General features: G+C 37.8%; 1 protein-coding gene across 3 annotated transcripts in view; it reads right to left on the reverse strand.

Annotated features, from left to right (window-relative positions):
• UBAP1 (ubiquitin associated protein 1) overlaps positions 1–22,657 on the reverse strand; it is a 70,288-nt gene that overhangs the window by 9,134 nt on the left and 38,497 nt on the right. For 2 of the 3 annotated variants that reach the window (XM_010840111.1, XM_010840112.1), the window contains exons 2-4: positions 15,698–15,738; positions 7,970–8,094; positions 703–1,626 (exon numbers count right to left, since the gene is read on the reverse strand). In XM_010840111.1, the coding sequence (XP_010838413.1) occupies positions 703–1,626; positions 7,970–8,094; positions 15,698–15,731 (1,083 nt within the window). In that variant the 5' untranslated portion in view covers positions 15,732–15,738. The remainder of the gene's footprint in view (positions 1–702; positions 1,627–7,969; positions 8,095–15,697; positions 15,739–22,657) is intronic. The other variant, XM_010840113.1, reaches the window with a different exon arrangement.

Consider the following 22,657-nt stretch of genomic DNA (forward strand, 5'->3'; position numbering starts at 1 on the left):
AAGTTACAATTTTTCTATCAATCCACCCTTCAACACTAAATCTGTTCCAATCTTCCCCTCTCCCTCCCTTTGGAGAAAATTACATAATTCTTAGTAGTAAGCCAAAAAAGAAGGAAAAAAGTAATTGTAGTATTAAAATCCACAGGTTTAAAAATGGCAAATTTCAACCTTTGGCTCAAACTTCCCCAGTTACTAAAGTACCACCTAGTTTAAAGAAACATAACCCCAAATCAGTCAAACACATAGGAGCCAACTTCAGGGCAGAATGAGATGGGAGGAGGGAGGAGAGGGAAGTGGGGAGAAGATAAAATAAGGAGTACCAAGTAAGTGTTAAAACAAAAAGTTAATAGGAAAAAGTAAAAAGGCACAAAGAGAGCAAACCTTTAAAAAATGCAAACACAAGACACGGCAGCATGGAAAACAACAGGCAGGAAAACATCATTCACATGCTACACATTATCTTTTTGAAGAAAAAGATTAAAAAGATACAGGGAGGAAAAAATCATTACCAGGTTAGGTGCAAAGCTAATAATCCTTGTCCTCAGAAAAATAACCAGAACTACATGTACTTAATGTAATCAAGGTCAATTTGGTCATGCCCCATCCGTCCCTAATCTTGAAAAGAAGAATGTGAGGGTGGCAACTGCTAGGCAGGATTTAGAAATTTGTGGAGTTTTAATACAGGGCGTTTAAAAGGCTTACCGTGGGACGTGTATTTGGAGGTGCTGATTCTTCTGTGCACACAGACAAGACAGACAGGGAAGGCGTCTGGGGAGGGGTCAGGGTTGGCACCTCTGTGCCACTGTCCAAGTTCAAAGCTGAAAGCCCAAGGGTAGGATGCCCATTGAGCTCACTGGCACTGCTTTGGGTGGAAGGCTTTAGGAAATTCCAGAACGTGCCACTGCGGAGGCAGGATGTGCTATGGAAAGTGCTTGCCATCTTGGGTGTCTTCTGACTGCTGTCATCAGAGTCAAGTTTGGGGAAGGACAAGGACTTGATATTGCTCACTGAAGGAATGGGGGGGAGGGACACTTTGGAAGACAGCGACATCTTTTCACAGTTGCCCAGCTGTGGTAAGGTTACAAAGCCATTGGGTTTGTGAAGAGGCTTGAAATCTAGGGTGGCCCGCTCCAGAGAGGCCAGGACCTCCTCCTCCTGTAGCACAGACCCAGAGCCGCCTCGAGGCAAGTTACTGTCCAATAACTGGGCCATGATGGGTCCACTGGTTCCCACCAGAATGTTTCTCAGCTCTTCCTTCTCATCAATAGTTTTTAACTCCAGATTATCAAATGGATCTTCTTCACACTCGAAGTCAGCAGGGTTGAAGTCTGCCTTTGTGTGGGGCGGGCTGAGAACTTTCTGTTTCGTGGCACTGCTGCTGACCCGAGTGGGGGTGAGGATGCTGTTGTGCTGTAAGCTGGCAAGGATGGGGTTAATAGGAGGTGGCATGGCGGCTGCACCGTGAGTCTTGGAGAAGCTCATCTTGCTGTCACCCTCCGGGCCACTCTTGGAATTCACTGTAGCTTCTGCTTCCTCAGCCTTCCGCTCTGCTTCCCACTGGGCTTCTTGGATCTTCTTAATATCCTCAGCCCACTCAATGGTTTTCTTTTCCAAGGAGAAGTCATACTGCAAAAATATATCAGAGAAAGGTGTGAACCCAGGTGGCCATCCCTCCCCCACCAAATTCATTTCTTTCTCACCCTGGCACGAAGGAACTGGACGAGGCAGCATTTAAGATGTATGGGAGGATCCCGCCTCAGGAAAACTAAGACTTTCTAAGCTTGTAAGATTTAATCCGACTTTGCTCCCTGGTTACGTATAGAAATTAATGAGAAAGAGCTCCCACCATCTCTAATCATATACCCAGGTTATATGTACCTTGCTGCTTCCTTTGCTTCTCTCCCCTCAGGCCATTTCCCTTCCTAGACTTCTTCACTGGTGGCTCAGGCAGAACTCAACCACCTCTTCTTATGAGGCTTTCCTGATGGCCCATTCCTTCCTCTGAACTCTTACATAGTATCTGTCTCTACCATTTGATGCTGAGCACATGTGACCATATGAAATCTTTCTCTAAAACATCTGCCCAACACTATCACAAGCCTCTTGTGGGCAGCAACTGGGCTTTAGACCCTCTTAAGATCTCTTATCTAACACAATGTCCTCTGTGCTCAATATAACAACAGGCCCTAGTATTTAAGAAGCACTTACAAGGTGCCATGCATGATTCTAAACACTTTTTATGTATTAGCTCTCTAGATTTTCTCAACATTACAACGGCTATGCTCAAGTTCATGACGCTGCTAAATGATAGAGCCTGGATCTGAACCCAGGCAGTATGACAATATATTCTATGCTCTAAAACACTACCAAATTACAATGAACAGATTGTACTCTAACTGTAGGAAAAGTGCTTAGTAAGAAATCTAGACATATTCAAATTAAGATTTTTACAGTGCAAACTCAACAAAAACAAACCACCTCATAAAAATATGGCCAGAGGATCTGAGTAGAATCTTCCAAAGAAGCCATACAGATGGTCAGAGGCACACGAAAAGATGTTCAACATCACTGATTATTAGAGAAATGCAAATCAAAACCACAATAAGGTATCACCTCACGCCCATTAAAATGTCTGTTATCAAAAAGGCAAGAAATAACAAGTGTTGGAGAGAATGTGGAGTAAAGGGAATCTTCATACATATTGTTGGTGGGAGTAAATTGGCACAGCCACTGTGGAAAACAGTATGGAAACTTCTCAAAAGAATTACCAAATAATCCAGCAATTCCAAGAAGACACAAAGACCAATTCAAAAAGATATAGGCACTCCTGTGTTCATCACTATTCACAGTACCAAGATACAGATACAATCTACATGCCCATCAGTGGATGAATGGATAAAGAAGATGTGGGGGAGGGGTGTGTGTTTATGTACGTACATATGTGTGTGCAATACACACACACACAACACACACAATATGAAATTTAAAAAAGAAAGATGAAATTTTGTCATCTGCAACATGGACAGACCTTGATGGCATTATACTAAGTGAAGTAAGTCAGAAGGTGAAAGATATACACTTCATGAGTCCACATGTATATACACACAAGCGTACAAAACAAAAAAAGAACACAGAGAGAAAACAGATTAGTTATGAGCCGAGGGACAAAAATTGAGTAAAGAAGGTCAACAGTGTAGTGAGAGATGGAAACTAAATTCTGGAGGTAAGGATGCTGCAGTGTATACCCAAGTCAAAACAAAATGCTGTATACATGAAACTTCCACAAAGTTATAAATCAATGTTACCTCAATTTTCTACAAAAAGATTTTACAGTGTAAACTGAACAAAAATTCACTTCAAGGTTCCTTAATAGCTTTAAGCATTGTTCAGTCACTAAGTCATGTCTGACTCTTTGCAATCCCATGGACTACAGTACACCAGGCTTCCCTGTCCTTCACTATCTTCAGAATTTGGTCAAATTTATGTTTGTAGAGTCGGGGACACCATCAAACCATGTCCTCCTCCGTCACCCTCTTCTCCTCCTGCCTTCCATCTTTCTCTCCCAGCATGAGGGTCTTTTCCAAAGAGTCGGCTCTTTGCAGCAGGTGGCCAAAGTATTGGCGCTTCAGCTTCAGCCATCAGTTCTTCCAATGAATATTCAGGGTGGATTGCCTTTAGGATTGACTGGTTTGATCTCTCTGCTGTCCAGGGTACTCTCAAGAGTTTCAGTGCTACAATTCAAAAGCATCAATTCTTCAGCATCAGTTCTTCAGCACTCAGCCTTCTTTATGGTCCAACTCTCACATCCATACCTGACTTGGAAAAACTATAGCTTTGACTGTATAGACCTTTGTCAGCAAAGTGATGTCTCTGCCTTTTCATATGCAGTCTACATGGGTCATAGCTTTTCTTCTAAGGAGCGTCTTTTAATTTCATGGCTGCAGTCACTGTCCACAGTGATTTTAGAGCCCAAGAAAATAAAATCATCACTGTTTCCACTTGCAGCTTCAAGTATCAAGTATAGATCAATTTATAAAATTTTCATTTGTATACTTGGAAAAAATTACCTATTATATTATACAAAATTCACCTAAACAGGAGTAAAAACCTCGGGTGTTCACCTAAGGCATCAAACAGTGTGTCTGGAGACACAATAAGAGTAAAGAGAGGAAAGAGGCCTACCACGACAAGAGTCTCAGAATAGAAAAAACACAGTGGAAGAAAGTAGGTTTCATCCCTAAACCTTTCAGCTGCAAACAACACAACAGAAGCCTGGAAATGCACATATCCAGAAGTTCATTTACACACTCCTGAAGTCAGTTACTGGGCCTCCGAAAAAGACTTGGGGTATCACAGGGTTTCCTTTCTACCTCTAATGGAACAATGAGAAAACACTGGCCAAAGATTGCTGCTTCTAACTAGGGAGGAAATCCAATTTTGCAACTGGTTTCCCCCACCAAAAACAGGCGTGACCAACTTCCCACTGCCTGTAAACGCAGGTCTCTGAAGTTTTACTCCCGAAAGGAACTGGAAATTTCTTCCCTCTGTAATAAAACCTTGAGTTTTTTTTTAAGTTACCAAAGTAATGTAGAATACTTGGAACATAGTAAAAAAAAAAAAACAAATAAAAAACAGAAAAAAATAGAATTATTATAGTGAAAAAAATGTGATTTTTGAGTGCACAATAATAACAACAGCATCTAATATTTATGGAGTACTAGGAATCAGAGTAAGCATTATAAATGCACTATTTTATTTAATCCTTTTAACAATCTTGTAAGATTACACAGCTATTACATGGCAATTCCAGCCCATGAAATCAGTGAACCAGAGTCTGCTCTAAGCTGTGACACTAAGGGCCACCCTCCACTACTGTGGCCGCCAGTACTGTTTCATTTTCAATGAAAACTTATTGGGCCTGGGTGCAAGGTCTCCATATGATTTACTGACTCGCTTTGATGACTTTTAATCTGAAACCCAAGGGCAAATATGAAAAGTTACATGAAGCTTCAGACCTGTTTAGGGCTCTAGGTCTGATTCCTTTCTGGATGGAGAGGGAGCAGCACCAATACCACAGCCTAACTGCCTCCCGGAGACCCGAAGCAGCCCAAGTTTAAGGAAGCTAGCTGCACTTACAGAACAAAAACACTGCAGCTAGCCCACACAGGAATGGAGCTTGGAGCCTTGATCTCCTCTTTTGTCGTTAGTGGGCACTGTGAGTATGGCAGGCAAAGAACCAGGCACTCATTAGGGCTTCACGCAGCTCAAATAGAAAATTCCCAGCAAAGCCTACAACGGCAACAAATGTGGGATTCTAAACAAATTTTCTGAATGATTCCATGAGGCAGTGAATAATGAGAACTACTGAAATACACTGCAGGTGTTATTTAAATCATATTGCTAATAATGTCCTGCACACAGGGTACTATTTACTCAATATTTGTTGTTGCCAATAAAAAAGCCACCAGGCAAACAGAACAAGGTAAAACTTCATATGGGAAATTGCCATCTCTTCAGGCCCAATAAATTCTCCATACAAAAGGAGGATCAATTCAGTATACAAAAACATGTAAGATACTCAACATTACCTGAAACTAGGGAAATGTACATCAAAACCACCATGAAAGAGGGACTCCCCTAGCAGTCCGGTGGTTAAGACACACTGCTTCCACTGCAGGAGATGCAGGTTTGATCCCTGGTCAGGAAACTAGGCCCACATGCCACACCATGAGGCCAAAAAGAAAAAAAACCATGAAACCACTGCATACCCATAAGGATATATATAACCAAAAAGACAGATGATAACAAAAGTTGGCAAGGATATGCAGAAACTGGAAACTTCATGCAGTGTAGGCAAGGTTATAAACTGGTATGGCCACTTTGGAAAACAGTCTGGCAATTCCTCAAATGGTAAAACACAGTTAATATATGATCCAGCAATTCCACTCCTATGTACATACCCAAGAAAACTGAAAGCATATGTCTGTACAAAAACCTGTATACAAATATTCACAGCAGTATTGTTCCTAAAAGCCAAAAAACTGGAAACCATCAAAAATGTCTATCAACGGTGGACTTCGCTGGAGGTCCAATGGTTAAGACTCCTAGCTTCCACTGCAGGGAGCACAGGTTCAATGCCTGGTCAGGGAAATAAGATCCCACATGCTGCTCAGTATGACCAAAAAAAAAAGTCTATCACCTGATGAATGGATAAACAAACTGTGGTATATCAACACAATGGAATTATTCAGCTATAAAAATGAATGGGTAAAACTTGAAAACATCATGTTACATAAAATAAACCTATCACATATATATTTATATACTGTCATATATAAAAGACTAAATATTGTGTTATTCCATTTATATGATATTCCAGAATAGACAAATTCATGAAGACAGATTTAGCGGTTGCCAGGGTTTGATGGGAGGGGGAAAATAGGGAGTGACTACTAATGTACACTGGATTTCTTTTCGGGGTGATAAAAATGTTCTGGAATCAGATGGTGGTAATGGTTATACAACTCCAAATATAATAATAAAAAGACTCCACTTATTTGCATACCTTAAAAGGGAAAATTTTGTGGGTATGTGATTTATCAATAAAGCTATTATTTAAAAATTTAATAAGTTCTCCCACTATGATTATTCCCTACAAAGACTAGAACAAAAAACAAAGTTTTTATTATTATTTTTTTAGCTGTGCCATGCCACTTGTAGGATCTTAGTTCCCCAACCAGGGATCAAACCCAGGTGCTCAGCAGTGAAAACACAGAATAATCCTAACCTAACTGGATTGCCAGGGAATTCCCAAATCTTTTTTTTCTCCCAAATCCACTTTACAGTAACATGGTAATGCTTTAGTAAATTCCCCGTCTTTGCCAAGAGGTTGTATTTTAAAAATCTAAAGTCACAGGAATAAGTATTTGGGTGAGTAGAGTACCCTTCTGTTTTTCCATATAACTTCTTCTCTAAACTATAAGCTCCTCGAGGACAGTGTAAGGCATTTGTCTCTATCCTCAGCCACAGCAGAGTGTCCCTCAAAACCAGGCATTCAGTAAGTGTAGGAAGTCACATAGCATGGGGGCATTTGCTGCTTTCAAGATGTAATTTTATACACTTATATATAACTGAGCTTTAAAGATGCAAGGACTGAAAAAGAAGCTATTAAGGGAATGGCATTTAAGCACAGTCAAGAAGAATAAATAGATTTTTAACAGGCAGACCACTTTCAGTATGGTGAGAAGAGGAGACTGTTTCAAGCGGATATAACCACTCATGAGAAAAGCATGATACAGACAAATAGTACATATAGTACATTCGACAAACCACTAGTATCCTGGTTTGGAGGGACTACGGAGGAGATGATAAGCTAAGGTACTCGACCATTATCTTATGTCTAGACTTGATTCAGTAAGGGTTGGTCAATCATTGTAAGTTTTTATATTCAGGAATATTATTCTAGAAACAATATGAAAAATAGAAGGAAAATTCTGTAAGCTTCTCTGTAAGCAGAGGAGCCCATTGAAGAGACTACTGAAATAGCCCAGGTGAAAAACTAAGGTAAGGAATAAACTGAATGGCAAAGGGAAGACACAGCAGAGAGAAAATATTATATAACTTGAGTGACCAAGAAGGTAATGAGCACATTTATAGAAGGAAAGAGGAGAAGAAGCAAGTCAGACGAGCAATAGGAATTTGTTTTGGGCAAGGTACAGAACCTCAGGAACATACAACCTAACAGATTATACAAGATCTGTAAGAGATATATAAACATATACAAAGGTGTTGGGGGGTTGTGCACATGTGCATGCCTGTGTGTGAGAGACAACGTGAACCAAGCAATAACAGGAGCTATCAGAAACATAAATAAGAGCTAGAAGATTGTTTTTTCTCTTGCACTATACATCAAATTCTTACTCCTTAAAATTTTAAATGTACTAAACTTTAACTAAAAATTACCACTTACCTGTACTTCTCTGACAACCTGCAAACAATCAGGCAAGGAGAAGCCAATAGGAAGACCAACTTTAGCTGGTGTTTTGAATTTGTCTCCTATCTTAAATGGGACATCATCAAGGTAACTGAAAGTCCCTACAATCAAAAATAAAGTAGAAAATATCAGCAAAGAACTTATTATTTGTTTTTGTATAATCTTATGTCTAGGATACAACATTAATTTATGCTATCCTAAGACTAGAAGTTACAGAGTTCCTTCTCTGACTGCTTACCTTCTCCTGACCCTAGATCTCTAAGGAAAAACTCCCACTTGAGGCTATTTGATTTTACTTTGGTTGGGAAGATCCCCTGGAGGAGGGCATGGCAACCTACTCGTTTTCTTGCCTGGAGAATCGGCATGGACAGAGGAGCCTGACAGGCTACAGTCCATAGGGTCGCAAAGAGCAGGACAGGATTAAAGCGATTTAGCACACACGCATACTTGGCACAAAGGCAAAAGTACTCACAGCAACCTAAAAGGCCTCCCCAAATGCCCATTTCCTCTCTAGCCCTCAACTCCTGGCTTACTGCACCAGGTCACAGTGATTCTCTATTCCTCAACCATGACGTGGTCAAAATTACCTCAAAAAATCTGCACTGGCTGCTCCCTCTATCTGGAATGCTCTTCCCTCAGATAGTCACAGGGCTTATTCCTTCACCTCCTTCAAGTCTTTGCTCAAATGTTGTCACTTTCTAAGTTGAGGCTTACCCTGACCATCCTTTTAAAAATTATTCCCACACCCTAACCACAGTAATCTCACATTACTATCTATGTTTCTCCATAGCACTTATTACCTTCTAACATACTATGTAATTTTCATTTTAATTGTATTTATTGTCTATCTTGCCCAATGGAATACAAGTAACTTGCAAGTATTTAAGTTTTATTTACTGATGTAGTCTCAAAACCTACAGTACTGCCCAGCACATATAAGGCACTTATTAAATACTGCTGAACTGATGACAGAATCTTGATAGAATCTCCACAAAAGAACCTCTTTGGCTAGTATTTCTCTACTCCAGTAAGGATCATTTTTTAATTAATACAAAGAACTACTCTAAAAAAATTTTAAAGTGATATTTTGGAGATGTGGAAGGAAAACCAGACAAGACCAGAGGAATCAGACTAGGATTATCAGGAGACACAAACCATATACAACTGAACTACTTTTAACTCCCTAAATGTTCTCTGTCCATCACAGATGAGTAATACAGAAAGATGGGACATTATAACTACTGATAGGATCAGACAAAATGAAGTCGTTCCTGTCTATGAATCTTACGAGGTATATACTCCGAATCAGACCATCTTTTCTTTTCTGGATCAGGTTTGGGGCTAACATGCTGGCAGAAGTATCAGGGACAATGAAATACAGTTGATAAAATAAATTTTGCTTTTTTAATATTAGCAGCTAGTAGAATAAAGCTTGTTTCTGGGTCTCACACATGTACATCTTCTTGAGTATTCTCATGGACAGAGAATAAGACAATTACACATCTCCCATGAAGAGGCTTCTCTTAATAAAAACTCCGTAGATTTCAAGACTTATCAAGGTCAAGATATATTTGTAATCTTGTCATCATTCCCATTTCCCAAGAGCAGTAGACACACCTGCTCTGATACACCTGAAACCTCCAACAGAAAGAAGGCTCCTGTTCCTACCCTTGGGGGAGAGGTTCTACCTCTTTCCCATATAACCTCTGGCTAGAATTAAAACATCTTAAGTGTCTCTCACTCAGATAGTAAATTAAATCCACAACTGTGTTCGATTTAATAATTTTTCTGAGGCACAACCATAACTGTTAACATTCTCGATAAGTTTTCATATTGGTAGTATTTGTATAAGTGTTTCCTCAGGTGCCAGTGCCTGTCACATTCCCACCCTTATTTACTTGATTAATTATGTCTTGTTCTTTAAGAATGAGCTTAAGAAAAACTCCCTTCTCAATCTCAAAACAGGTCTTGCCACTCTGTATTGTTAACAGTTTGTTTCCTTATGCTCCCTGCCTGCCCCTGACCAAAGACTTTGGTCAAGACTTTGATCAAATTGAGCAAATCTCATTGAGCAGATCATGAGATCTGCTCAATGAAAATAAAGACCACATAGTCTTACATTTCTCTTAATATTTATTAAAACTCAAAATGATTTACCTAAAATGGCAAAGCTTGTGATGAAAAGGTTTTAACAGATATTCATGCAAGATGTAAGCACATTTGTAAGGTTCTGCAGAAAGTCACAAGAATGTACCAGAGGTACCAAAAAAAACCAAAGTATCAGGTACCATCACAGCTTGCCAACAAAACCCTGATTATAACACTAAAACCTTCTGCCACTTAAAATGCTTTACAGTATAGAGATCAAAAGCAAGGCTCTTTTTATTTGTAAAGAAGTTTTACCTGTTTTCCATGAAAACAGGTGCTCAAAAGTTACTGAAAGTTAGAGTCTACCTTTAGCTACTGCCCTAATCAGGAAACAAAGCTGGAACTGGTATTTTCTAAGAAGCACTGGAAAGACTTACAGTCAAGTTAATAATCACAAAATTAAGTCTTCTGTTTAAGAAAATTTTAAGTACACAAAGTAGGTTAATTATATGACACATACACATTTTAAAAATCCTATGTATAATAATACTTATGTGCATATATGATAAACAAATATAAGAAAACCTATCCACGTTAATATAACAAAATTTTCTTAAATGAATAGTTCTTCCAGAGTTTGGTAATGGGGAGTTGAGGGGGGAAGACTATTTTAAAAAGTACTTAAGATATGTGAACCAAATGATAATATCTTTAAAGAAAGATAATAAAAAGATAGTATCTTTAAAGAAAGGTGTTCAGTTTCCCTGCACACCTTCCAGTTAGAAAATTATGACAGTGCTGTATATGCACACGGACGACTTCTATTCTATAAACAGAAGTAGGTCTTGGCTTAAGGACAGACCAGATCATGTAGAACACCTTGAAACAACTGCGATTTCCCTTTATTAGCACCAATTGCAGGTAACTGGTTTAAAAAGCAGCTTCATTTCACCAACAAAGCCAATGCCCGGGTGATTTAACACATTCTCTAACCTGCCCCCTCCCCCAGGCTTTGTTAACAGGGAATGACTAAAGAAGTTTCATGATTATTGAGAGGAGGGGTTAGAGCTACAAGGCAAAAGGGATTTAAGAGATAGCAACAAAAAGCAACTTTTTAAATAATGGACAGAGATTAGTACAACTAAATAAGGTTGCTTTGAGGATTACAAAGAGTATTTTTACAAATATAACCAACTATACCTTAGGAACTATTCATTTTTAGCCAATATATCAGAATATCTATTTAAAAACATCAATTTCTCTTGTATCTCAATACATGTTATTATTAAATAGATTCAATAAAACCTCAACCACATGGCCAAGAGAATTAAGCACTGTGGCTAACAATTTTCTGGCTCAACCCAAGTACCTTTTAGTTTCAGTCTTTATTACTGAAGCTCCTTCTAAAACATCTGAGACCATCACCCTCGGTTTCATTTAAAAAAACAAAGTACGTCTGTGATGGAGGGGTTGTTCCTTAAGGTCAGTTTCTGCACACCACTTGCCATTATGCCATGGTAGAAGGAAACAGGCTGAATGTGTAAATGACTCAGGATAAATTCTGAGAAGTTTTCATTCTGTTTCCTTTCTTTCTAAATTGCTGATACATTTATGATCTTGTAACCTGCCTGATTTTCTGGGAAAAAAAAAAAAAAGTAATTCTACATGGGGATAGAAATTCCTAATAGAGGGTAGCAAACGGATTATGCTTAATGCAGATTTTACTGTGCATTCAATTGAGGTTTTTGAAAAAGAAGACTAGATCAAATTTAAAATTAGGTGAAAATGGCAATTCCATTAACTATCATTACCTTAAAGCTGTAAATCAGGTTAACAGTTGCAAAATCAGATCTATAGATAAATGGAGAGACAAACATACACACATATACACACATACAATTATGTAAGTATCACTACGAGATAAGAAGTCAAAAGAAAATGTTATTCATACCCTAACAAAAACCAAGATAACCTACAAAATCAGCTTTTTAATATGCAGGGTCTGGCATTAAATCAAAAATAAGACACAGAAAAGCAAGAGAAAGTGATTCACCATCAAAAGAAGAACCCAAATGCAGGGATAGCAAAGGTACTGGAATTCTCAGAGAACTTTAAAACTGTAATCAATGTGTTAAAGGATCTAATGGAATAGGTGAACATATGTGAGCAGATGGGGAATTTCAACAGAGAAATGGAAATACAGAGAGACAAATGGAAACACTAAAAATTCAGTATGAGAATAAAATTTTTGATAGTTCATAAGCCAGGCTATGCTAATCAGAAGAAAATACTCAGAAGAGGAAAGAATTAAAGAATTTGAAATTAGGTCAAAAGAAATTAAAAGAATTAAAACACAAAGAGAAAAAAAAAATGGAACAGAGTCTTAAGAGATCTCTGGGACAATATCAAACAGCCTAATGTGCATGTGATTAGTCTCAAAAGGCTGAGAGAGAGATATGTAGCGAAAGAAATGAGAGAGGAGATCATCGCTGCAAATTTTCAAAAGTAGTAAAAGACATCAACCCATAGATCAAGAAGTTTAGCTAACTCCAGGCAGGGTAAATACATAGAAAATCACACCAGGGCACCTCATAGTCAAAATGTTGCAAACAAAAGCTAAAATCTTAAAAGAGGGGAGATGGGCATCATATTATGTACACAAGAAAACAATTAAAGGATGGTTGACTTCTCTATATTACATTGTTACTTAAAAAATAGCAGTAACACATCAACTTTTAAAACCATCTATGGACTTCCCTGGCAATTCAGCAGTTAAGACTCAGCTTCCACTGCAGGGGCACGGGTTCCCTTAATTAGGGAACTAAGATCCTACATGCCACACAGTGTGGCCAAAAAATAAATATATACATTTTTTTCTATCATTCAGCAGAAAAAGTAATTCAATATCTTAGTAAAAATTACACAAAGAGCAAAATAAACATTTCTAAAAGTTAGCTAAAAACAGTCATAAATATGACAGCTTGGCCTTTCAAAGGAGGGAGTTTAGTTTTATTAAGCCCAATTACAAAGGCATTTTTTTTTTTTCAAATTAGAATCTCAAGGCATTTCTCCAGATACTAAAAAGTAATTTGTTTGTTCAGTTTTTTAAAAATCCTTTAAAATTCACTTCGGGAAAATAACTTTTTCTCAGATAAAACAAGTGGAAAATTAATTAAAACTTAAAGACCGACATTCAGAAAGGCCAGCTCTGAACTGAGCCAAAGGTTTTGCAATTTACATAATGTAAGAAAAATATTTTTAAAGGTCTTTGAAAAGTTACTATATCTCTTATTCCATTATTTAGGTGTATATGGTTATTGATGTCAGTGAAAGAAGTTCAATCTCAGATGAAAACCATGAACTTGAAGAAAAAATATGTTATAAGACAGCATAGTATAAGATATAGTCAGCCCAAATATTTAAATTTAAAAACAAGTATTTTCATATCCAGTCATGAGAGCAGCTGTTACCTCCTTGTGCACACTCCAAATGACCTAGAATTACACACACACACACACACACACACACATATATTATCTAATCCCCAATCAGATAATACCTAACTTAGGGGGGACCAACTCAGAGGCTCATAAACTAAATAGTGTCAAGTCAGATACTCGCTTGACCAGGAGATACAAAAACTTTAGCTATATGATGCCAGCCACTGAAGTTCAAAAATCAGGTATCAAGAAGCAAACAGAACTAGGGAGGCCGTTTTTGGCCCTGTGCACTCTACACAAGTAGGTCAAGAAAGCACGTCTATAAACAGAGTAAAAATGGAGCACGTTGGCAGAGAAGAGCACGAGAGGTGGACAGAGCTGTAGACTTCGTTTCCTGGGTTTCTAATTTCAGCCTTGTAAGGCCAGGAGGAATTTGATTTCCTGCATTCAGATGCCTACAAGATTGCCTATTAAATATTCTCCACTCATTTCCTTTAATTTCTATTCCCTAAACTACATGATATCTAAAAATAAGATTATTTATTTTAAAAACCGAACTAAAGCCACCAAAATTCAAGTAGGAGCTCAGCAAATTAAAGCAGAAGCCAAAGAGAGAAAATCTTCTCAAACTTTACTTGGATAGAATGTCTCATTTAAACAGTATTTTGAATATTTTGGTTAGGAATGTAAAGAGGAGGAGGAAGTCCTTAAAAATTAATCTTCACTGATCAGAATTATAATCTTCTCTCTAGACTGCTTAGCTGGAATACATAATAAACTAAGGTCCAACATATTTTCACTCCCATGAAAACGGAGTTTCCTTGTTCTTTTCTCTCCTCGGTCTTCCCTCTCTCCTTGGCTCTGTCCTCTCTTTCCCCTTGAAAAGGTGATCCAGAGGCAACTAAGATCAGCCTCTCTATATCATGTGAATACTTTGAAAAAGCGCTGTAATAATCTTTAACGGAGTTAGCTTACCTAGAAGATCTGATGCCTGACCCATTACACAGAATACAAATTCCAGAGTTTGAAAGACTGATCCAAAAGGATTTAACAAAACATGCAAGCAATGTATGTAAGCATATGCACAGTGTGGTTCAAAATATTAAAGCTGTTGCATAAAATATATAAACAAGTTAAAAACCACAGTAACTGTTGCACTACTCTGACTCAGCTAGTGATATTTTATAGATCAGAAGAGCATAATGATACATGTTGCCATTCAGTCTAATAAATCACTTTTACAATGACAATTTTTTAAATGGAAGATTAGTTTTAAAACCCCTTTTAAAATAATTGTGTTATCTGGATATTTCTGGTGTTTCTTATCTTTTACTACATGAAAAGATGGTCTAATTTTAACTTCCTAGGTACTTCCATTCCTATCAAATGCAGATAACAAAGTTTATTAATGTATTCATTTTGGAAGGTTGTATCTCAGAAAAAGATGATAAACTATTAGCTTTTAAATGCAAAATTGTAATTCCTGTTGGTTAGTTGCTAAGTCCTGTCCAACTCTGCCACCGCATGGATTGTAGCCTGCCAGGCTCTCTGTCCACGGAATTTCCCAGGCAAGAATACTGGAGTGGGTTGCCATTTCCTTCTCCAGGGGATCCCAACCCAGGGATCAAACCTGTGTCTCCTGCATTGGCAGGAGGATACTTTACTGCTGAGCCACCACAGAAGCCCAAAATTGTCATTACAACTACCAATACTTCTGTAATATATTGACCTGCTAATCATGCCTCATTTGTTGTAAATTACTTCTTTTTATGGGGGGAAAATACCTAAATCAAAACATTATAAAATGTTAATTAAAGGCTTAGAATTGTTCACACCTGACTGGAGAAGAGATGGACCAGAGAATAAGAAAAGGGCATGGTAACTACTTCAAAATACTGCTAAAGAACAACAAAAACAGATAGGCTCCCTATCTATCTCCATTGGTTTTGAGTATAATAAACACAATGACACTCAAAAGTTTAACTATCTATTTGAAGAAATGCTTCAATATTAAAGTTACACGTGAAGTTCTATGGAATGCATATATGCTACACTGTTGTACAACTTTATTTTCCTCAATCGGCTCATTTAAATAAACAAAAAGGGACATTTACTCATGTGATTTCAGATTCTCTGATCAGATCAAAACTTAAACCATATCTAACAGTCCACTTACCATGAAAATCTGCACCCAACTTCTTAGAAGCCATTTAGAACCTGAAAAACAAAGAAATACGTCTTAGCCACATTACGCCTCAAGGGGATGTAAACAAATTATCATAAGAAAATTTAGATACAAAAATACCCCAGAAGACTAAAGGGTTCCAGGACTGATACAACCTCAAACTTCTCAGTCCCAAAGTCTTAAAAAAGAAAGCAGAAAGGAGGAGAAACCACTTTTCTATACAAAAATAATCCTGTAATCTACATGTTCTGAAAACAAACAAAATATTAGAACAGCAAACTGGCCAATGACCAATTTATATGCAAACTGTCAAAAAAAAAAAAAAAACCTTACTAAACACTTATCTTCCTGATATAAACTACAAATGTCAATACTTGGCAGTTTTCTCAAGATTTTTAAACCATCCCATTTAATTCAGTTATGTAAATACAGACCTTTTATTGACAATGAACTGTAACTGTTAAGACTGACACTTCTGAATTAGGGAGTCCATGACGTACAACCTTACCTATCTGTTTGGCTGCGCTGGCCTTAGTCGCGGCACGCAGGATGTTTGTACTTCACTGTGGCATATAAACTCTTAGTTATGGCACGTGGGATCGAGTTCCCTGACCAGAGATTGAACCCGGGCCCCCTGCACGCACTGGGAGTACCAAATCTTAGCACCTGGACCACCTTTGTACTGTTTTAATTTTGTAGAAAATTCCAAAAACGGGAACCTTCCTGGCAATTCAGTGGTTAAGACTCCATGCTTCCACCGTGGGGGCCAGGGTTTGATCTCTGGTCAGGGAACTGAGATCCCACAAGCTATAATTCCACAGGCTGTGTGTGCGGTGCTGCCTCCCCCCTCCAAATTCAAAACACCAAAGAGGAAAATCCACAAAACCACACACCTAGCTTAATACTATCTTTGCACTTTGCCCCTACATAAGCAGTTACAAAGTTCTTCTCTTGCACAAACAACCTGAGTTCTTCAATTTAAAGTTTATTTACCTTGATGCGGTGTTTATACATTTAACTTAATACATAAGAATAATGAATTTATAGTATGGTCTCTACCAACTGCATTACATACAGTACAATGAAAAGCATCATACTCAAAATGATCTACAGGCATATCCTATTCTACTGCAATTTAATTTACTGCACAAATCAAAGGTATACTCAACCTTACATTGAGCAAGTTTAAGGAGTGAGGCGCCATTTTTTCAAAAGTATTTGTTCACCTCACATCTGGTCACATTTAGGTAATTCTCACACTATTTCAAACTTCCTCATTATATTTGTCATAGTGATTAATGACCTTTGATGTAGTAATTGTTATGGCATTTTTTAGCAATAAAGTATTTTTTAATTGAGGTATACATATTGTTTTCTTAAATGATGCTATTATTGCACACTTAACAGGTTACAGGGTAAACATAACTTCTCTATGCACTGGACAACCAAAAACCTGTGTGACCTGCCTTACTTTGATATTTGTCTTCTTTAGTGGTCTGGAACCAAACCCACAATATCTCCAACATATGCCTTTACTTTCCACTTAAAGTTTTTTTTTTTAAAGAAGGCAAGAACATCACACCTATCATGTGAAAAATCTTCAGAATAATTAAATCTGTACAGGATTTAAAGAAACTGACAAGTTGATTTTAAAATTTACATGTAGAACTTCCCTGGTGGTACAGTGGGTAAGACTCTGCCCGCCAATGCAGGGACACAGGTTTGATCCCTGGTCTAGGAAGATTCCACACGCCAAGGAGCAACCAGGCCCCATGGACCACAACTACTGAAGTCCATGCTGCAACTATGGAAGCCCATGTGCCACAACCTGAGAGAAGCTCCCACCTGTCTCAACTAGAGAAAGCCCACACATAACATAATGAAAAGCCTGCATGCCACGAGGAAGTCCCAGCACAGCCAAAATTTAAAAAAAAATTTTTTTTTTACAATCAGAAGGATAATAAATTAACTCCCTTTAGTGAGGGGGGAAGAAAGCAGCTACCAAACAAACAGAACAAACCACTTCCAATAACCTATTCCTGATTCTAACTTAGCCAAGGCCATCTCACAGAGGTAGTTCTACAGCTTATTTCACACCCCAACTTATCTGTCCTACACTGATTAGAAAGTCATGCTATATACTGTCCTGATATTCAGTGACCCAGCACTGTAGGTAGCGTAGGTGTCCCCACGTTAACACCTACTACTAGCCAGCAAGTGTCATTCAACGGTAGTGTTAAATGTCAACAGCAAACAATTACCACGCCATTTCCATTACTCATAAAAAGTTACTGGTTAGTTAACTGCTATGGACTTAACCACAACACTGAGTAGAAGATAAAGGTTGTGCTCAACCCCATCAAGGATAAAAAGTATTATGGAAAAAGTACGCACTCGCAGATTTAAAAGAAGCTATATTTTAGAACATGTGAAAAGAAAAACATTGGAAGAAAATACATTAAAAATATTTAAAATGGTTGCCTCTAAGTGGCAGCACTGGGAATAATTAATAAAATTTCTCTACAGTTTCTGAACACTCTATGGCAAGCAAGTACTAATTTTATAGTGTCTTTAAAGCTCTACTTTAATAGTATCAATTTCCAGTATGATGTTGGGATGAAGCATTCTGGTTGCCATTTTTACTAGTTAACAGAATTAATAATTTTAAAGCATATGGATCATCAATTTTCAAAGAACCAACAAACCATACTGAAAATTATTTAACTTTTTTTGGATGAACCGAAGACTTCATAGAACCTTACAGGCTTCAATATCATCATAATGTACCTAAACCACAATAATACAGGGAGACTTTTAAACCTGGAAGCAAGATTCTTGGCAGCCTCAATCTTCCCACAGAGGCACAGACCAGAAATGCATTTTTTTCTAAATCTCTGTTGAAAGCAGGAGAATCTAAGTGTCTAGATACTCACAGAGAGGTGCAGGAAATTAGTGTTTTCATGTCTGTTCCTAATATTTATTGATATTGTGGGATATCAGCTATTTGAAGAAGCAGCTGTTTTTGAGCGGTAAATGGCTTAGCAGAGGCTCTGATTTTTTTTTTTTTTGAGGCGATGGTTTAATAAATTATTTTGTGAATAAGCTAACATCAGGAATGTCTTAAAGCAGTTCCACCAAATTTAAATGAATTTTTAATGACTTCTTTAAAAAGGTTCGACCAACAACAACGCACAGAATGGGAGACGATGATCTGCAAATTTGATCTGCAAACCATCTATCTGATAAGGGACTTTTATCTAGAATATATAGATAACTCTACACTTAAACAACAGAAACAAATAACCCAATTAGAAAGCAGGCAAAAGAATCTGTATAGTCTATTTCCCGGAGAAGATATACAAATGACTAAGAAACACAAGGGCTGCTGCTGCTAAGTCCCTTCAGTTGTGTCCGACTCTGTGCAACCCCACAGACGGCAGCCCACCAGGCTCCCCCGTCCCTGGGATTCTCCAGGCAAGAACACTGGAGTGGGTTGCCATTTCCTTCTCCAATGCATGAAAGTGAAAAGTCAAAGTGAAGTCACTCAGTCATGTCCGACTCTTAGTGACCCCATGGACTGCAGCCCACCAGGCTCCTCCGTCCATGGGATTTTCCAGGCAAGAGTACTGGAGTGGGGTGCCATTGCCTTCTCCGAAGAAACACATGAGAAGATGTTTAACACATCGTTATTCACCAGTCAGGGAAATGCAAATCAAATAACTATACCCCACCCCATTAAAGCACACATATTATCAACAACAAAGCAAAATTTCTCTTAAAGTAAGAAAAATAATTGAAAATTAAAACACCATACCCCTTTATTACTAGATAAACAATTAGAAAGTATTAAATAAACAATAAACAATTTAAAATTCTTTAAAGTTATGCCTTAATAAGGTGATAAAACATAGATTATCTAGGGGTCTTCTTTAAATATTAAAATAGCTCACTGAATGCAACTCCGATTATATTTTTCACAAACCTTAAGAATACGAGAAATTCATCCATATTTGGTCACTTGAAGAATTTTTCTAATGTCTGCTATGCAGTCAATCTCTGAAGTATCAGAAGTATTTTAGGGACTTTCCCAGCAGTCCAGTGATTGCGACTCTGGGTTTCCAGTGCAGGGGACACAGCTGGATTCCTGGTTGGGGAACTAAGATCTCACAGGCTGTACAGCATGACCAAAAATAATTTTTCTTTAAAAAAAGCATTTAATAGCTACTTGGGATCAACTTTCTTCTTCTGGAACATCTGAGCAAAATCAAGTGCTATGTGTGTGTGTATAGAAGCTTCCACATAAACTTCCTATATTTTAATCATAAGCACTTTTTTGTAACATTTTCCTATAATCTAAATGTTCAATCATGGAAATTATTAAATAATTGGAAATTAAAAAATATTTGTGATGGCATGAAGAGTATTCACTAAAAGCATATGAATGATGGGAAATAAATTTTAAATTGTTTTTACAAGTTGAACTGAATTACTTTTACTATGTAAAAAATGTACACAAAAAAAGACTGAAAAAAATAAAATTTGCCCCAAATGCAAAATTATAAATGCTCCCAGGAGACAATAAATTCATAAGCAATCATAAATTTCCACTAAAATAAATATAAATGCTTCTATTAAAGGAAAAGTAGAAAGCAGAACAACACATTTTTAATTCATAAACTTTACAATAAAGTGCAGCACTCCCTCATATGGCCAAGAATTAAAAGCAATGTTCTACTTTACTAGTTGAGTGCCATTTCAGTTCAAATGCTACAGGAAGATAACCTAGTAATTTAAATTTTTGAATCACTGATGGAAGACATCTAAGAACAAAGAGAGATGGGGAAACAGGTAACAAGAAGAGAAATAACTGGAGAGAGACAAGGAGCTAGAGGGCAAGAGGCATAAGAGATAGAGTAAGGAATGGAAAAAGGGAAAGGCGAGGAGGGTAAGTGAAAGGAGGTAAGGGTAGGAGACCAGGAGAAGAAAAACATTTTAAACAAGCCCCAGTCAGCTGCATAAGGGGAAGAAAAAGCCCAAGAGCAATTTAATATTAATGTCCTAAATTTCTTTCTTTTCTTTCTTGTACCATCATCAAATTACTACTACAAGAAATTACACTCTACAAACAGCTTCATAATACACAGCAGCAATTTAATCACTCAGTAAGCTATCCCAGTCACACACAACAATATGAGCTATAATCATCAGCAGTTTCCCAAGATAAAATTAATCAGGAAATTCTCCAACTTACAGAAAAAGATGGCTTTGGGATCCAGCAAATTTCCAGTCTGAAAACAAAGTTAACACCTATACAACATATATAAGACAAAAATCACAAATGCAGGGGCCTTGGCAGTCTGGTGGTTGGGACTCAAGTGTTTGTGACTTCTCGTTTTCACGGCTGAGGGTAGAGACTCAATCCCTGATCAGGGAGCTAGGAACCAATATGCCATGCGGTATGGCCAAAAAGGAAAAAAAAAAAAAGCACACATGTAAATGCCATTTAAATGTCAATAACAGGCTACCCTATACTCATGACAAAAAGCTTTCTTCTCTCTCAGGTCTCAGAGATATTGTGGGGCCCTAGCTTTTCTCATGGGTAAAATAGGGTAGTAGACTGAATAATCAACCAAATCTAAATGTACTATAGATCTATAAAAGTAGAATTATGGGAAATTTTTCAAGATGTCCTTTCCATTATAGGGGACTGGAATGCAGAAGTAGGAAGTCAAGAAACACTTGGAGTAACAGGCAAATTTGACCTTGGAGTACAGAATGAAGCAGGGCAAAGGCTAATAGAGTTTTGCCAAGAGAACGCCCTGGTCATAGCAAACACCTTCTTCCAACAACACGAGAGAAGACTCTACACATGGACATGACCAGAGGGCCAACACAGAAATCAGACTGATTATATTTTTTGCAGCAAAAGATGGAGAAGCTCTATACAGTCGTTAAAAACAAGACCGGGAGCAGACTGTGGCTCAGATCATGAACTCCTTATTGCCAAATTCAGACTTAAATTGAAGAAAGTAGAGAAAACCACTAAACCATTCAGGTATGACCTAAATCAAATCCCTTATGATTATACAGTGGAAGTGAGAAATAGATTTAAGGGACTAGATCTGATAGATAGAGTGCCTGATGAACTATGGACAGAGGTTCGTGACACTGTACAGGAGACAGGGATCAAGACCATCCCCAAGAAAAAGAAATGCAAAAAAGCAAAATGGCTCTCTGAGGAGCCCTTACAAATAGCTGTGAAAAAAAGAGAAGCAAAAAGCAAAAGGAGAAAAGGAAAGATATAACCATTTGAATGCAGAGTTCCAAAGAATAGCAAGGAGATAAGAATGCCTTCCTCAGTGATCAATGTCTTCCTTCCTCAGAGATCAATGCAAAGAAATAAAGGAAAACAATAGAATGGGAAAGACTAGAGATCTCTTCAAGAAAATCAGAGATACCAAGGGAACGTTTCATGCAAAGATGGGCTCAATAAAGGACAGAAATGGTATAAACCTAACAGAAGCAGAAGATATTAAGAGGTGGTAAGAATACACAGAAGAACTGTACAAAAAAAATCTTCACAACCCAGATAATCACGATGGTGTGATCACTCACCTAGAGCCAGACATCCTGGAATGTGAAGTCAAGTTGGCCTTAGGAAGCATCACTATGAACAAAGCTAGTGGAGGTGATGGAATTCCAGTTGAGCTATTTCAAATCCTGAAAGATGATGCTGTGAAAGTGCTACACTCAATATGTCAGCAAATTTGGAAAATTCAGTAGTGGCCACAGGACTGGAAAAGGTCAGTTTTCATTCCAATCCCAAAGAAAGGCAATGCCAAAGAATGCTCAAACTACCGCACAATTGCACTCATCTCACATGCTAGTAAAGTGATGCTTAAAATTCTCCAAGCCAGGCTTCAGCAATACGTGAACCGTGAACTTCCAGAT

Source organism: Bison bison, unplaced genomic scaffold (genome assembly GCF_000754665.1).
Source record: "Bison bison bison isolate TAMUID 2011002044 unplaced genomic scaffold, Bison_UMD1.0 scf7180017864141, whole genome shotgun sequence".
In the NCBI taxonomy this organism is placed as follows: Eukaryota; Metazoa; Chordata; class Mammalia; order Artiodactyla; family Bovidae; genus Bison; species Bison bison.